This window comes from Lathyrus oleraceus, chromosome 2 (assembly GCF_024323335.1).
Source record: "Lathyrus oleraceus cultivar Zhongwan6 chromosome 2, CAAS_Psat_ZW6_1.0, whole genome shotgun sequence".
Taxonomy (NCBI): Eukaryota; Viridiplantae; Streptophyta; class Magnoliopsida; order Fabales; family Fabaceae; genus Lathyrus; species Lathyrus oleraceus.
This window is the reverse complement of record NC_066580.1, coordinates 378,812,574-378,831,415: the sequence shown is the minus strand read 5'-3', so window position 1 is coordinate 378,831,415 and position 18,842 is coordinate 378,812,574. Positions and strand designations below refer to the sequence as shown.

The window sequence follows — 18,842 nt, the reverse complement described above, 5'->3', positions numbered from 1 at the left end:
TTTGAATGGTCATAAACATCCAAGGTGCAATATTTGAACAAGTCATTTTTGAAGTGTACTTGAAAATGCATAAAGTGCCATAGCATGTGGAAAATGAGAAATACACAACCAATGACCATGGGACAAGTTGCAACACATCACACATGGCATTTTGAGAGTGTGTGAGCTGTCATACAGCTGTCACAGAGCCTTAAGTGAAAAGACATATTTTCCCTTGCTTAGTAAAGTCACATTTTGCTAATTACATGTGTTTTGGCTAATTGATGATTAAGAGCTGGATTAAATGGAAGTATATAATCCTAATTGTAACTAACTCTTGATCAGAATCACATTTCACAAGAAATTGCAACCAATTTTCCCTCCAATTCTCCAAAAATTCAAGAACATTCAAGAACAAAAATTGAGCAAAACTCTTCCAATTCTCCATCAATTTGTGAAATTCTTTTTGCTTCCTCCTCCATTCATCTTCTTCTCAAGCTGTTTTGGTAGTTTGGATCAAAAGGACCTCAAATTCGTGACTGTCCATTCTTGATGCATCCATGGCAAATTGAAATTTTGTCCACTAGAAGCTACATTGGATCAAGCTAGACACTCCAGTCATCTTCCTCAGCTTCGTGCTTCATCTGTTTTCGCCAGCCACGCCTTGTAACATCAAGAATCACTACTGCCTTCAATTTAAGGTGAGATTTCGAATCTCATGATTTGATGAGTTGTTATATGCGTTTGGTAGAGTATTCCACGTAGGTAATCATGCTGCAATTAGTTTTTGGATTGGTGAAACATAGGACGAGTTATTGTGATTTTTAGTTTGGATGTGAAAACCTAATTTGGTCGATCCATGAGATTTAGGAAGAATTAGGCAAAATCATGTGCATATTCGTGATCCTCTTGATTAGACCTTTCCAACGGATATCTATTTGTGAATTTTGGTTGAACTTTGATGTTCTTGAGTTCTTGAATGTTTCTGGAAAATACGATGATGATGATGAAGAAATCTGGAAAATTTGCAGTGTTTGATTCACGAAATTGCCTGGCCTGTTCGAAATCTTGTTTAGCGCCAAAATCCAACGAATGACACAGTGACACCACATTACTAAAACGCTGTGTTTTGCATCCGGCCAGGCTTAATAACGAAAATGCCACTGGACCTTAATAATTTCATTTTAATTCATTAACATCTTAAATAATTATTCACAAAAACTAACAAACTTTAAAAAATCATAACAAATTAATTATTAGTCCAAAAATAGTGAGACTTTTTTTGATAGATCCCAAATTCTCTCTAGTTTTTTATAGGCATGGTAACATAAGTTGTGCATGGAGAAATGTTGACCTGGCCTATTGATCTTTGACTTGTGTACAATTTTTGCATGTTTCACCATATTCATCATGAAATGCTCATACATTTAAAGAAATGATTGAATATTTTTGTGCTCATTCTGGACATGTTGATGGTGATTTCCATGTAAAGTTTATGATTTTTGGATACTTGATGATTGAGATATGATTTTTTGAATCTAGGTGTGACAATTTGTGTCACACCTAGCTAGGTCAACTTCATGAATTTATTTGCATGACCTATGATTGTTTGATTGAGTTGAAATTTTGTGTGGATGATCATTGATATGTTGAGATGTCATGTGAATTTTTCTGGAATTTTTGATGGTGTTTTCAATTTGATTGATAATTTTCTTCACTGTTGGCTCATTTTGAAGCATTGTGTGATACATGTTTGTATATCTTTTGTGAAATGCTCATATGGTATTGGATGGATGTGAAATTTGGTATGTTGATACTAGACAAATTATAGGACATCATGCTTTTGGTCCCATTCATTTATAATATGTTGTCACTGCTTTATGAATTATTGAAGTGAATGCTTGTGTTGATGCCTTGAATTGGCTTGAATAATTGTGTCTGGATTTCTTGATTTTCATTGTCCTAGTTCCTCTTGTCCAATTAAGCTGAAAATTGACATGCTATACCTTGAATGTGTCCTGTTTAGGTGTGAATTATTTTAGGATTTTTGGAATTGTTTTGGTATGCTTTTGATTGAAGTCATTCTGTTTGGTCATTTGGTGTTGTGTTTGACCTAATTTGACATGTTTTGGTCATGAGATGATAATGATGAATGGTATGAGCATGGGACCAGTTGCATTTGCTTTCTATTTGTTTGAATTTGATTTTGGTTGGTTTACACTTGCTGTTGAGGATTTTTTATCCCTTTTGGACCCTAGGCTTGGCCTAGTGGTCTAGTTTCTCACATTTGGTTTGACTTTTCAGGTTAAAAGTGCAAAAAGGCTTAAGAAGGAAATTGAAAAGTGAAAATTGAGATGGTTTGATGTTGAGAACTAATGTGAATTTGTTTTGTAGGTTGTGAAGCTTGAGCTTGAGCTTATAGCTTGCATTGATGTGCATTAACTTGTGTTGTTTGTACAGATTAATTGATTAACATTTGCTGTTTATTGTTGTCTGTCTGAGTACTGATGATACTTGATTGATTTCAGGTACATTTAGTTGCTTACAGTTCCTTGGGAACTTGCTTGCTGTTGCTTGGTTTTTAAACCACTTGAGGTAGGACTTCTATTCTCCATGTAGTCTGGAAGACCTGGCCTGTTACTTGGCCAGGCAAACTGTCTGAAGTCCTCCTTAAGAGGCGATGTTTGTGCTTGTTTACTTTTTGTGCCAAGCAGGTAAAGTCCTTGATTAAGGCAATTGGTGGATCATAGAGATATGCAATCTATCTCCCACTATTCTGTTGAGTCGTCCCTCTGCTCACACCACTGTGTTGATGCATTGGGACACAAACCCCAAGATCTTGTACTTTGTACAGTTGTGTCAGAGTCCTCGAGCGTAGAAGGGTCCCTCCATTCTGGACCCACGCTCCTTTGTATGAAGCTCTCCCTGGTCAGGGATAAGAGCTGTGAAGTCTAATCTTCACTCACCTTTCATCTGGCTTCACCTTAGCCCCTCAATGGCAAGGTTAAGAGCTAACACTAACCTTGTACAGATGACTTGCTTAGGCGGTCGAACCCTTTGTTTGAGCCCACTTGACTGGATATAGTGTGTGCTTTGTGAATATTTGTTTGCTTTGATTTGTATGCTTGTATGCTTGCTTTCTTCCTGGATAGGGTTAGCTTGCTGTTGTGCAAGTAGGTAGAAACCATAACATAGGGCAATGATGCATGATAACACTAGGCTCGAGTACAGCTCCCTGGTAGTGTGTCTTCCCTTTGTTTCTGGTTAGGAGATAGTCTTTCTCCCCTGTTTAGGGGAACTACATCGCCCTGATCCTCGTTCCAGACGAGGTATGTAGGCAGGAGACCGTGTGAGGTCTCTCCGGGCACTTTTTTTTCTTTTTTGCGTTTGTTTGCTTGTTATCTGCTTGTGTGTCAGGATATGGACGTAAGCCCAGCGATTGGCTGTACGTATCCTGATTGTGTTTGTTTGGTTCGGAAGCTGACGTAATTCCATCGAGTGGTTGTCAGGTTCCATGTTTGCCTGAGTTTGTGTGTGTTCTTTGGCGTGCGTAAGCCGAACTACAGTAGCTCTGATTCTCGTTCCAAACGAGATATGTAGGCATAGGATGCGATGTCCTAGCGAGCTCTCTTCCTCTTAACCCCACCTGCGTTCCTTATGTGTGTGTGTGTGTGATGTTTTAGCAACCTTTTCTTTTCTTAGAACGTGGATCCCGTCGAGTACGACGGACGTGAGGGGTGCTAATACCTTCCCCTTGCGTAACCGACTCCCTTACCCTTTCTCTTTGGTCGCGAGACCATACTTTTTCCAGGTTTCTCTGAGCGTTTCCTTTCCCTATTTTGGGATAAATAACGCGCAGTGGCGGCTCTGTGTGTGTTTTTATTTTAGCCCGCCGGTTGTTTTTTTCGCGGATGCGACACTATCTTTCAACGCATAGTCTCTAAGGTTCTAAAGCACGTTTCAATCTCATTTTGATCAATAATACATCAAATTTTTGTTGCTTACTTCTCAAGAAAAGTCAAAGGTTCATGTGTTTACTTATATGCCTTATTTACCAAGTTTCATCAAGATTTGAGAAATATAATCAAAAGACATTAAGGACACCTTATTTTGAGTTCATATGATCATCCATGTGCTTTGAAATGCAAGTAAAGTCCAAGTACACAAGTTTTTTCCAAGTGGTTTGACCAAAAAGTCAACATTTGAAGTCAAAGATCCTAGGATCACAACTCCTTCAATTTTCAACATTTTTGAATTATTCTTTTTGCATATGACTCTTATTAACATCCTATACAACTTCTCTTTACATGAAAATAGCCAATTATTCTTAGAGGATCATCAAAATTTTGGAGACATTATAGGTCATTTGTGGACTTTGTGAAATTTGACCTATTTTCAAGTGACTTTTTCTCAACTTTCAAAGATTATAACTTCCTCAATTTTCAACATTTTAGCCTGATTATTTTTGCATAATATCATGTGTGATACCCTCTACAAGTTTTCTTCAATGATCAAGGTCAAATTATGTTGGGAAGGCCATGGAATTCATTTAGACATTACGGGTCATTTTTAGCCATTGGATACTTAAATTTTTTTAAGTTAAATGACCAGTTTTTCTTGCCAACTTCAACATATCATAACTTTGTGATCAAGTATCCAAATGCAACCTTTCTTGGCACATTGTAATCATTGTTATTATGTCAACACATTGCAAAAATAATGGGATAAAAAAACCCTCCTGAGCAAGATGCCCCATTGAGTTGAACATGGTGACTTGGAACTGAACAAATCACCATTGCCCGAAATTTGAGCTTCACTAATCTCAATTCCAAGCCAAATTAGCATGTGTTTTGGATCTAAATATGTTTAACCAAGTCTCCAGAAGTTATAAAATTCTGGTATCAGATATGAGATGTCGAAGGTAATGTCACGACACTAATATCTGAACAACAGATGAAATATGAACATAATAAAAATCATTAAACAATTGAAAAACGACACAAGCAATTGTTAACCCAGTTCGGTGCAAACACACCTACGTCTGGGGGCTACCAAGCCAGGAAGGAAATCCGCTAAATAGAATTAGTTCAAAGACTCTCAGCAAACAACTTCAAGTTACAGTCTTTTCACCTAATCTCTACTCGTGTGATTTCTATCTAAGAACTCTTAGACACGAGACCCTACTCACCCCCCCCCCTCAATCACAGTAGTGATACTAGAACAAATATCAAAAAGAAAACAGACACACTTCAAGGACACACACTTGATCTTGCTTAAAAGCTCCAATGAAGTAAACAAATACACTCGTACTTCAAAGCTTAGAGTGGACAAAATACAACTCAAATTCCCAGTCCAATTCACACATCAACAAGATGTATGAATGGCTCATAATTCACAAACTCACACAAGACTAAAACCCCAATCCTCACTCACTTTACGTTCTTACTTTCTTGTGTATAAAACGGGGCTTACAAAGTCTTTATATAGAAGCTTTCTGAATGGGCCTGGGCAGCATGAAACCCTAATTCTATTTATTGTATATTCCCTAAGAAATAGCAACTAATCATTCCTTTTAGGGAGACAGAATATTCTGGCTTTAAATATAATTACTCCTTGAATAATGCATGCAATCTCCACATAAGCACACAAAGACTTGCATGAAAAACGCAACAACAAAATACATAACATTGAGACTGAATGTTCTTTATGCACATGTCGTAACATCGGGTCTGACGTCTTGAATAAATCCTGCACAACTATATTAACCAACCTGCAGAAGGCTGATATCACATGTCAAGACAACAAGCGTGACATCTTGTGATAACACTAAGTTTTACCAAAATTGATGCCAATCCATAGAACCAACAAACTCCCCATTTGGCAAATTTTGGCTAAAACCAACAACAGATTACACGTTCACAAGAAGTCAATCAGTTCAGCAGCAGAAGAAAACATACACACATTACTTGCAAAAATAACAACTAGTAAACACACAAGCGCTTGTACTCTCCCTCAAGTCCATGCAACATCCCAAAACACAACAACTCCCCCTCAAGCCAGTACATAACACACTTCTTCACACAAACAGACCATAGAGAATTCTCCCCCTGTGTCAAACAAACAAACACCGGAATTCTCCCCCTGTATCAGACAAACAAACACCGGAATTATCCCCCTGTATCAGACAAACAGAGCAACAACAATAGCTAAGCAAAGATACTCAGCTACATCTACATACTTCTCCCCCTTTTTAGCCAAAAGAGACCAAAGAGACAAAATAAATGTCTATCTAGCCATTAACCGGAATGCCAGAAGTTAAAGAGTTACATAACCAAGTACATACACAGCTGTAAGAATGCTGAGAAACAAACAAAAAAAACAAGGAAATCCACCAAAACAACAACAAAAAGCTAAGAAAATTGTCAAAACAAGAGGGACCAAAGCCAACAGAGCTACTCAGTAGAGCTTGAGTTTGCAGCCTCTTCATCAGCACCAGAAGCAGAATTGCCACTTGCATCATCATTGTTAGCAGACCTCTCCCTAGAGGTATGGGCTTCAGCTTCTTCTTCATGGCTGACATTAGCATGTTCAACATTTTCACCCTCAGCCTACTCCAAGCTAGAAATCAAGACTTCCAAAGATTGTTTTATAGTTGTGGCTACCCTAATTCCTTCACCTAGCTCTTTGCATGTCTCCTTAAGCTCAGCAATTGCTCCAACTTTTGAGGCTGACCTCTTCATGGCAGATGTCATGACAATATCCTCGACATGACTACCTTCAAAGAGTTTGTAGTGCACAGACAGAGCTGGTTTTCTCCTACTAGGTAAATCATTTGAGCACAGAATACCAGGATGTTGGTTCAAGATAATTCCACATATCATAGAGGAAAAAGCAATTAGCAGCTTAACTACATTAGTAGTTGCATGCTTGATGATTTGATCAAACATAAATCTACCATAGTCAAATTTCACTTTTGTCCCAACAGCAAAAATAAACCTCCCAAGAGTATTAGCAATGGTGGAGATATGGTTGGTAGGGACCCAGTTAGCAGCTCTTATTTTATGCAGGATAGCATACTTGACAGTCAACTTCCCAGCAGGAAGATGCCTTTTAACAGGCAAAACTTTCACTTGCCTAGTTGTAATCTCCCTACAGACCTGATTGTCTGTAACTTCTAATTCTCCTGCACCCTCATTATTTCTGCCTAGAAAATTATTAATAACAGTAGGAGAGAATGTTATACACTTACCCCTCACATACACCTTGTAGAACTCCTTACTGTTCTTATCAAAAATATCCTCAGGAATATTAACAATAAATTCCTTGACTAGACCTTCGTAGCATTGAGAGAACCCAGCAACAGTCTTCAAAAGCCAAGCAGCTTTTATCAGGTCCATGACCTCCTTGACATCAGCAGCATCTTTTCCCAATTCCCTTTCCATAGCTACCCTTCTCTAAATCACAAATTTCCACTTAGTAGCTCCATCCTCGAGATGGAAGGAGGTGTTATCCAAATGAACAGCAGGTACATTAATAGGGGACTTCCTAACAGTAGTTTTCTTCGCATGCGAGATGTCAGGGACATCTTCCTCAACATCCTCTTCAGGCTCAGAATCATCTCTGACCTTCCTCTTCTTTATTTCAACCTTGCTCCATGGTTTGGAGGGACCAATACCAGCAGTCTTCTTAGCTTTTCTAGCTGACATAAGTTCAGCCACAGATTTTCCTTTGTGAGTCTTCATGCATTTAGCCACACTTGGCTTCATGTGATGATTCAAGCTTTCCTCTTAGTCATCAGAGCTACCATCCTCTAGATCAATCACAACGTTTGCATCATCATGCTTCTCAGAGTGGGAAGCATTAGCAGTGTTAGAGGCCACAGATTTCCCTTTTTCAGACACAGTTTTCCCTAGAGAGCGTAACCCTTCAGCAGCCAAGTCCTTTTCAGAGCTAGAGGAATCATCACCCTTACCACTAGGTTGTTCAACCTCAGGAGAGGGATGCATTTGAGCAAGGGGAGTAGAAACTCCCTTCACAGAGTGGCCTTCATTAAGAATTCTAGTAACTAGGTCTCTTATAACACGATCACTATAGTGTGTTCCTTCCTTAGAATTAGTGACAGGAGTTGAACCAGACGGAATACTAGAGGGATTACCTTGTTTGGAACATGAAGAAGCGGAGACATCAATGGAGATGGGTTGGTTCAAATCAATGTTCGCGCCGGGAATAACAGAGAGAGGAGCAACATCCAGAATCTCATCATCAGGAACTCCCATGGGAGGAACACTAGCTTTTGGAGTAGACTTAGAATTTTTAGAAGCAGATGTATCTTGATGTTGTGACATTTTGGAGTTTTTCTGGAAAAAGTAAGGTTGCCCTAGCAGAGGTTTCTGGAGAAGGAAAAAGGAGATGGAAGAGTTGGAGTAGGGAATGAGGTTATGGGGGTAGCGTGTGAAGATGGAATAGATGGTATTTCCAATACAAGGTGATGATTTTCCATAATGGGGGCACTTTATTTTAGGAAAATACACAATAATTTGATTACCTTTTCCACTCCATATTAATTGCTACAAATTTTCATAAATTCAAATCCCTAATTTCCCTCTCAGGAATTCAAATTGATTTGCATCCAAGGCCTTTGTAAAAATATCAGCTAACTGCATCTCAGTAGCAACATGCTCTAAGACTACAGTCTTATCCTCCACAAGTTCTCTAATAAAATGGTGACGGATATCAATATGTTTGGTCCTGCTATGCTGAATAGGGTTCTTTGAGATGTTTATAGCACTCAGGTTGTCACAGTACAATGTCATGACATCTTGTGTGACATTGTATTCAGTCAGCATTTGTTTCATCCATACCAGTTGAGAACAACTACTTCCGACTGCTATGTATTCAGCTTCGGTAGTAGACAGAGAAACACAATTTTGCTTCTTACTAAACCATGATATTAGATTGTTCCCCAAGAAGAAACATCCTTCTGATGTGCTTTTCCTACCATCAGCACTTCCAGCCCAATCAGCATCACAATAGCCAGACAGCATAGAGTCAGATCCATGAGTGTATAGCATCCCATAGTCACAAGTGCCATTGACATATTTCAGGATCCTTTTCACTTGGTTTATATGGCTCACCTTTGGTTCAGCTTGATATCTAGCACATACACCTACAGCAAAAGCAATGTCATGTCTGCTTGCTCTAAGATATAGCAGACTCCCTATCATGCTTCTGTAGAGACTTTGATCCATACTGACACCCTTTTCATCTTTAGACAACTTCAGGTGAGTAGGAGCAGGTGTCCTCTTATGGCTTGCATTCTCCATCCCAAACTTCTTAACAATGTTCTTGGCATATTTACTTTGAGATAGAAAGATAGAATCTTCCATCTGCTTGACTTGCAGGCCAAGAAAATAGGTTAGTTCTCCAACAAGACTCATTTCAAATTCAGACTGCATTTGTTCAACAAAATGTTGAACCATCTTACTTGACATCCCACCAAACACAATATCATCCACATAGATTTGAGCAATCATGAGCTTTCCTCCTTCATCTTTGACAAATAAAGTTTTATCAATGCCTCCCTTTTTGTATCCATTGTCAATGACAAACACTGTGAGTCTCTCATACCAAGCTCTCAGAGCTTGTTTCAACCCATAAAGAGCTTTCCTCAACTTATAAACATGCTTTGGAAGATTTGGATATGTGAATCCCTTAGGTTGTTCGACATATACTTCCTCATTCAAGTAGCCATTTAAGAAGGCACTTTTCACATCCATTTGGAATAGTTTAAACTTCAGAATACATGTCACTCCTAGCAATAATCTAATGGACTCCGGGCGAGCTACAGGAGCAAATGTTTCATCAAAGTCAACTCCTTCAACTTGAGTGTATCCTTGTGCTACTAATCTTGCTTTAATCCTAGTAACCACACCTTTTTCAACAGATTTATTCTTGTATACCCACTTTGTTCCAATAACATTTATTCCTCCAGGTCTTGGAACCAATTCCCATACTTCATTTCTCTTAAATTGGCCTAACTCTTCCTGCATGGCATTGATCCAAAACTCACCAGTTAATGCTTCTTTAACATTCTTAGGCTCAATCTTTGACACAAAACATGCATGTGAGATCACTTCCCTTGATCTAGTGGTGACTCCTTTATTTAGATTTCCTATAATGAGATCTTTAGGATGATCCTTCTGAATTCTGATAGAGGGTCCCTTGTTTACTTGATCAGCTTCAGGTTCAGCTTGAGGGGACTCACTCTCACTACTTTTATCAGAAGGTTCTGCTGGGGCATCATTCAGAAATGTTTCAACATCGTTTGTGACATTAGTCTCTTGATCATCAACAACAACATTGATAGATTCCATCATAACTTTAGTTCTGGAATTAAAGACTCTAAAGGCTCTGTTGTTTCTTGAGTAGCCCAGAAATATTCCTTCATCACTCTTGGGGTCCATTTTCCTTCTTTGTTCACGATCATCCAAGATATAGCATTTACTACCAAACACGTGGAAGTATTTGACAGTAGGTCTTCTTCCCTTCCAGACTTCATATAAAGTGGTTGAGGTCCCTTTTCTCATGGTAACTTTGTTGTGAACATAGCAAGCAGTGTTCATAGCTTCAGCCCAAAAGTGGTAAGGCAACTTCTTAGCATGAATCATAGCTCTAGCAGATTCTTGGAGAGTTCTATTTTTCCTTTCCACCACACCATTTTGCTGAGGGGTAATGGGAGAAGAGAACTCAAGTCCAATCCCTTCAGATGAGCAGAAATCAGCAAATTTACTATATTCAAATTCTTTCCCATGATCACTTCTGATTCTGATAACATGACTCTCTCTTTCTCTTTGAAGTCTTTGGAAAAGTTCTTTGAACACATCAAACACATCAGATTTTTCTCTTATCAAATTCACCCAGGTATATATGGAGAAGTCATCCACCACAACATAAGCATACCTTTTTCCACCAAGACTTTCCACCTGCATAGGTCTCATCAAGTCCATGTGGAGAAGTTCCAGCACTTTAGATGTGGTGTCATGTTTGATCTTTTGATGTGACATCTTTATCTACTTTCCAATCTGACATTCACCATATACTCTTCCTTCTTCAATCTTTAATTTTGGGATTCCTCTGACAGCTTCAACAGATATGATCCTCTTCATCCCTTTTAGATGCAGATGACCCAGTTTTTGATGCCATAGTTTCACTTCTTCTTCTTTAGCTAGAGCACATATTGATGAATAGTTAGTTCCTTGAGGAATCCACATGTAGCAGTTGTCCTTAGATCTGACTCCTCTCATGATCACTTCATTTTTTTATTAGTAATCTAGCATTCAGTTTTTGTGAAGTTCACATTGAGACCTTGATCACATAGTTGACTGATGCTGATCAGGTTTGCAGTCAATCCTTTAACAAGCAACACATTATCAAGGTTAGGAACTCCAGAGCAGTTTAGCTTTCCAATCCCCTTGATTTCACCCTTTGCTCCATCACCAAAAGTTACATAGCTGGTGACATGAGATTGAAGGTCAACCAGCAGATTTTTGCTTCCAGTCATGTGTCTGGAGCATCCACTATCAAAGTACCAATCTTCTTTGGCTGAGACTCTGAAGGAAGTGTGAGCTATTAAGATAGTAGCACCAACCCTAGGAGCCCACTGTTTTCTGTGTTGTTTGAGTCTAGGTTGATGAGTAGGACTAGGACAACCATACAGCCTAAAACAGAATGGTTTTATGTGACCAAATTTCCTACAGTAATGGCATCTCCATCTTGGGTATTTTCCTTCTGAGTGCTTATGTTGTCTTCCCTTGTGATGTTGAGACACCTGATGTGACATCTTTGGTTTGCTATCAGAGGGACTACAATCAGGAGAAGATTCATTAAACCCAAGGCCAGTCATGTCTCCTGTCATCTTTCTAGCCTGGAGGATTTTGTCTAAGGTGTCAGATCCACTATTTAGCATTCTGACAGACTTAGTCATCTCAACCAGTTTGGAATTCAGAAACACGACTTCAATCTTCAAATTAGAAATGGTTTCTAAGTGTTCTATCTTCTCAGCCTCTAGTTGGGTTATTAGTTTCTTCTGCTTCTCCACTTGTTGACACACTTCTTCACTTCTGAAGCACAACTTTCTGTAAGAAGTAGCTAATTCATCAAAGGTTAATTCATCATCACTGGAATCTTCATCAGGATCACATCTCCCAGTCAAGGCAATCACAAGATTGGCAGATTCTCCTTCTGTTTCACTTTCAGAGTCATCATCAGACCAAGTAGCAACAAGACTCTTCTTCTGTTTCTTGAGATAGGTCCCACATTCAGCTCTAATGTGACCATACACTTCACATTCATGGCAGTGAATTCCTTTGCTCTGTTTGAATTTTTCTTCAGATCTTGTTCTTCTTCCAGCATCATTGGACCTACTGATGTCAAATGAGTTGTTCTTGACATTAGGCTTTGACTTTACATCCATTCTCTTCAGGATTTTGTTGAATTGTCTTCCAAGTAGCACTAAGTCATTTGACATACCTTCATCAGTATCCTGACTACTTTCTTCCTTTTTATCTTCAGTGTTGGACACAAAAGCTATGCTTTTGACTTTCTTTTCAGATCCATCACTCATTCCCAACTCGAATGTTTGGAGGGATCCAATTAGCTCATCCATTCTCATCTTGCAGATATCTTGAGATTCTTCTATGACTGTTACTTTCATGGCAAATCTTTTGGGAAGTGACCTGAGAATTTTCCTCACAAGCTTCTCATCTGACATCTTCTTACCCAGGGCACCTGAGGAATTAGCAATCTCAAGAATATTCATATGGAAATCATGAATACTCTCCTCTTATTTCATCCTCAAATTTTCAAACTTGGTAGTAAGCAGCTGCAATCTAGACATCTTCACTCTAGAGGTACCTTCATGAGTGGTTTTGAGAATATCCCAAGCATCTTTAGCCACCTCACAATTATTCACCAGTCTGAAGATGTTCTTATCAATCCCATTGAATATAGCATTCAACGCTTTAGAGTTTCCAAGAGCTAGTTCATCCTCCTCCTTGGTCCATTCTTCCTCAGGCTTCTTATCAGTTGTAACTCTTCCATCCTCAGTAGTGAAAGCATGTTCCCAGCCTGTTAAAACAACTTTCCAAGCCTTATTGTCCAAATATTTCAAGAAGGCTACCATCCGAGGTTTTCAGTAATCATAGTTAGATCCATCCAGAATTGGTGGTCTGTTTATGGATCCTCCGTCTTTATCCATAGTACCAGAAAGTAACATCCTAAGATCTCACCCAGAACCAGAGCAGGATGCCTGCTCTGATACCAATTGAAATTCTGGTATCAGATATGAGATGTCGAAGGTAATGTCACAACACTAATATCTGAATAACAGATGAAATATGAACATAATAAAAATCATTAAACAATTGAAAAACGACACAAGCAATTGTTAACCCAGTTCGGTGCAAACACACCTACGTCTGGGGGCTACCAAGCCAGGAAGGAAATCCACTAAACAGAATTAGTTCAAAGACTCTCAGCAAACAACTTCAAGTTATAGTCTTTTCACCTAATCTCTACCCGTGTGATTTCTATCTAAGAACTCTTAGACACGAGACCCTACTCACTCCCTCTCAATCACAGCAGTGATACTAGAACAGATATCAAAAAGAAAGAAGACACACTTCAAGGACACACACTTGATATTTCTTAAAAGCTTCAATCAAGTAAACAAATACACTCATACTTCAAAGCTTAGAGTGGACAAAATACAACTCAAATTCTCAGTCCACTTCACATATCAACAAGATGTATGAATGGCTCACAATTCACAAACTCACATAAGACTAAAACCCTAATCCTCACTCACTTTACGTTCTTATTTTCTTGTGTATAAAATAGGGTTTACAAAGTCTTTATATAGAAGCTTTTTGAATGGTCCTGGGAAGCATGAAACCCTAATTCTATTTATTGTATATTCCCTAAGAAATAGCAACTAATCATTCCTTTTAAGGAAACAGGATATTCTGGCTTTAAATAGAATTACTCCTTGAATAATGCATGCAATATCCACATAAGCACACAAAGACTTGCATGAAAAGCGCAACAACAAAATACATAACATTCAGACTGAATGTTCTGTATGCACATGTCGTAACATCGGGTCTGACATCTTGAATAAATCTTGCACAACTATATTAACCAACCTGTAGAAGGCTGATATCACATGTCAAGACAACAAGCGTGACATCTTGTGATAACACTAAGTTTTACCAAAATTGATGCCAATCCATAGAACCAACAAGTTAATTGACCCTCGAAACGCATTATTTGACTGAGTTTTGATGGATTGCAAGTCACATTTTTCTCACATTCTGATCAAATTCGTTTTGCACGAATTAAGCTTGATTCCACACGTATTTGGATCCTAACACATTCCCTATAAATAGAGGAAGCTATTGCATTCATTTCCAATCTTTTGAGAGCCAAGAAACCCCTGCTGCAATCTGAAGTTTTCCAGAAAAATTCAACTATCGTGTTTTGAATTCCAACTTATTTCAATCTAATTTCTTGATTCCATTAGCATATATCGTATCTCTTTTTATTAGTTTTGTTTTAAAAACTTCTTTGGGTTTTGTTCTTATTTTTTCCCTTTTCCTTTATAATTAATAAAAGCGCGGTGGCGACTCTTGCTTTATGAGTTAAGTTAATCAATAGCTTAATCTCAAAAAATTTACTACTACACAAGTAAGATCATCACTGATAATGGATCGAACTTGAATAATAAGATGATGAAAGAGTTTTCTGACGACTTCAAGATTGAACATTATAACTCTTTTCCTTACAGACCTAAGATGAATGGGGTTGTTGAAGCTGCAAATAAGAATATTGAGAAGATTATCCAGAAGATGGTTGTGAAATATAAGGATTGGCATGAGATGCTCCATTTTTCTTTGCATGGGTATCGTACATTCGTCTGCACTTCAACAAGGGCAACCCCTTTCTCTCTTGTGTATGGCATGGAAGCAGAGTTCCCTCGTCCTGTGAATGTTGATGCAGTCAAGAAATACTTCGCCTAGAAAAATAAAAGAACAACTCGCTAAGTTAAAAATCCGAAAGGGAGGCTTAGGAAAAAATGAGCGTCTCGGTAGATTGAAAACCCGAAAGGACGGTCCAGGCAAAAATTAGAGGCATAAATAGAAAATAATCATCCTGGTAGATTGAATACCCGAGAGAGAAATCTAGGCAAAAGTTAGGGATTATGGCAAGTAACTGCATTAGGCCAGACTTGATCATTTGAAGCAACAGTGCCTATCAAAGATTCTTATTCAGTCATCCTCGACCAAAGTTTTAAGCATAATGGAATTCAAATTTGTTAGGGAGAATAGTGGCCATTGTATTTCAATGTAGCCATTTCCGTTTATTTACCATTTTTCAACTTTGTAGTGATCCATGGAGTTATGCCATTTGCGGAATACCATTCTATCAATAAAATTTAAGCTTTTTGCCCATTTGTTTGTTGTTCTCATCTTGTTTCAATTTACGAAATTTCATTTATTTTTGATAATAATTTTTTAAACAAAAAGATATATGAACAATCATGTTTTTGAAATTTACAAAAATATTTTCCATGATTTACGAATATAAAAGAGGAATGTCAAGAGTGATCTTAAGGATGGTAAGATCTTGAAGAGTGGAGCTCAGTGTTCTCCCAGATAGGATTTTCCTTATGAATGTATTTAGGATCATCAGTTTATCCAGCATTGAGTTTGCAGGAATGGTATAATCTCCAGTGAAGTTGCCAACAGGTCTTCATAGCAGAATTTGTTCGGATGTTTCTTATCCCTGGCAAACCTTTCCTCAGAGCGGAGTTCATGCTTTTAGAAGATTAAATTTGGGTCTCCAAGCAATATCTTTTTTTATCTCTAGAAGGATTTAAGCCTTGTATCAGGAGTTAGCTCCTTTGATGGCTTATGATCATTACAGGGTTTTATTCAACTGAATCCCTAGCAAACTCTCCAGTAGCATCTCCATCTTGTTGAGATTAGCCGAGTATCCGATTGTACTGTGTTATTAATCTAACCCTTTTGTTCCTGTTTTGTCAGCATATTCATACACATGTTCATGCGCATATGCATGGCATCATGATGTTTATTTGTGCATATTGCATTTCTTGATGCATTTCTCCGCTCTATGGTATTTTTTTTCTCACCGCAGAATGTGTGCATCCTCTCTCCAATAGAGTGTCAAACTTAAGCAGAAAGCGCTTATCCTTTCTAATTACCCATGGAGTTTTATCCTCGTGGAAGATTTTGTTTCAGTTTTCCTTTCAAGTTCATTATCTAGATGGAATTAATCCCCAATTGACTTTATTTCCTCATTAGATTGAGTCTTATTTGACCGTTTCTCTCCAGTTTATTCCTGGGTTGAACTTTGGTCCCTGGAGCTTATTACTTTTGTTAAGTTATCACTTGGCTGATAGTTAGGTAATATTTCTCTTACTTTGGTTGGTTACCTTTATTAAGTTATCACTTGGTTGGTAGTTGATAATCTTTTCCTAAGCTTATTATCTTTTATTAAGCTATCACTTGGCTAATAGTTAGGTAATATTCCTTTTTACCTTTAGGTGGTTACCTTTGTTAAGCTATCACTTGGTTGGTAGTTGTTAATCTTTCCTTTCAAGCTTGTTATCTTTGTTAAGCTATCACTTGGCTGATAGTTAGGTAATCTTTCTCTTAACTTTGGTTGGTTACCTTTGTTAAGCTATCATGTGGCTGGTAGTTGATAATCTTTCCTTTTGAGCTTATTACCTTTTGTTAAGCTATCACTTGGATGGTAGTTAGGTAATATTTCTTTTACCTTCAGTTGGTTACCTTGTTAAGCTATCACATGGCTGGTAGTTGGTATCCTTTACTCTTGAGCTTATTACCTTTTGTTAAGTTATCATTTGGCTGATAGTTAGGTAATTTTACTCCTACCGTTGATTGGTTACCTTTGTTAAGCTATCACTTGGCTGGTAGTTGGTAATATATCCTTTTGAGCTTATCACCTTTGTTAAGCTATCATTTGGCTGATAGTTAGGTAATTTTCTCCCCTAGTGGAGTTGGGCATCCCTTTTGTTTGATCTTTTCCCCGGAGGAGGCTTGCTTTGATAAGTCTTCCCCCGTTGGGCCTTTGGTTCGTTTATTTTCTAAATATGCATTGGTTTATTTCCAATACAATATTTATTCCCAAGCCGAGTCGTTCCCATGTGGAACTTTGTTTGTCCCTAGATGGTTTCCCATTTGGAATTTTGATCTCCTCTTTTTTCCAGCAGTTCTTTGTTTCTCGTGGTGCTACATCCCCCACAGAGATCCTTCTCTACATTCATATCATATCATAAGCATTTTTGCAATATCGTAGGGCCAAAAATTGGGTTTTCTGTATTTAAGTCCCCTTAATATCGTTGAGATGAAGATCTCAATCTTCATATCTCCGAATTGAAGAAACTTAAATAGGGGAATCTGTCATACCCTAATTTTTAGCCCTAAGATCCCACATATCATTTGCATCCTTGCATATAAACAAGATCATATCTTTGTCCTCTCCCTTTCATCTTTGGGTTTGCCTTTTGCAGGGATCATCAAGTACCTCTTTATTGGTGTTCTACCTTTGTGTTTATATGTTCTTTGCTTATCTAACCACTTATCAAAATATCAAAAATATGTTTTGTTTTCTTTAAATTTATTGTGCAAGGTAGGGCTTTTCATTAAGAGTATCAAGCATGGCTCCTCAACTAGGGTTTTGTTTGATTCCTCAGCAAAGTGTGTTCAACCATTGATCATCAAGGGGCTATCACTCAAAGCATGATCTCTAATGCTCTCAAGCATCTTTCAATCTCATTTAGATCAAGAGAATCTCAAAGTCTTGTGGTTTATTTCTCAAGAAAAGTCAAAGGTCCATGTGTTTATTTCCATGCTTTCTTCAACATGTTACCTTAAACTTTGAGCAATTAAATCAAAACACATTCAAGGACACCTTATTTTGAGATCATATGGTCATCCATGTGCCTTGAAATGCAAAAAAAGTTCAAGTGCACAAGTTTATTCCAAGAGGTTTGACCAAAAAGTCAACATTGGAAGTCAAGGTTCAAAGGATCACAACTCCTTCAATTCTAAACATTTTTTAATGCTTCTTTTTGAATATGACTCTTTTAATTATCCTCTACAAATTATCTTTAAATGACAAGAGTCAATTATTCTTGGAGTATCACCAAAAGTTTGAAGACATTATAGATTACTTGTGGACCTGGTGAAATTTGACTTATTTTTTAATTGACTTTTTCTCAACTTTCAAGGATTATAACTTCTTCAATTTATAACATTTGAGGCTGATTATTTTTGAAAACTATCATTTGTGATTCCCTCTACAAGTTTGCTTCAAGGACCAAAGTCAAATTATGCTTGGAAGGCCTTTGAATTCTTTGAAACATTAAAGGACATTTTCAGTCACTTGGGACTTAGAATTTTCTAAGTTACATGACCAGGTTTTCGTGCCAACTTCAACATGCCACAACTTTGTGCTCAAGCATCCAAATGCAATCCTTCTTGGCATATTATTATCTTTGATATGATTTCAACATATTGCAAGAAGAATGGGATCAAAAAGCCTCATGAGCAAGATGCCCCATTGAGTTAAACATGGTGACTTGGAACTGAAGAAATCACCATGATCCGAGATTCGAACTTCACTAATCTCGATTGCAAGCCAAATTACCACGCTTTTTGGATCTAAACATGTTTCACCAAGTCTCCAGAGGTTAATAGTAATTGTGTGAAAGGCTATAGATAAGGCGGATTTCTTCTCGGATCTTCGGATAATATCATCGA

General features: G+C 37.9%; 1 protein-coding gene across 1 annotated transcript; it reads right to left on the bottom strand.

The window, feature by feature from the left end:
• Positions 1-6,431: 6,431 nt before the first annotated feature.
• Positions 6,432-7,421, bottom strand: LOC127123346 (uncharacterized). The gene is made up of 3 exons (XM_051053571.1): positions 7,229-7,421; positions 6,642-7,183; positions 6,432-6,587 (listed from the first exon to the last, which is right to left on the bottom strand). The coding sequence occupies exons 1-3, from the start codon at positions 7,419-7,421 to the stop codon at positions 6,432-6,434; spliced, it is 891 nt and encodes a 296-aa protein (XP_050909528.1).
• Between the last annotated feature and the right edge of the window lie 11,421 nt (positions 7,422-18,842).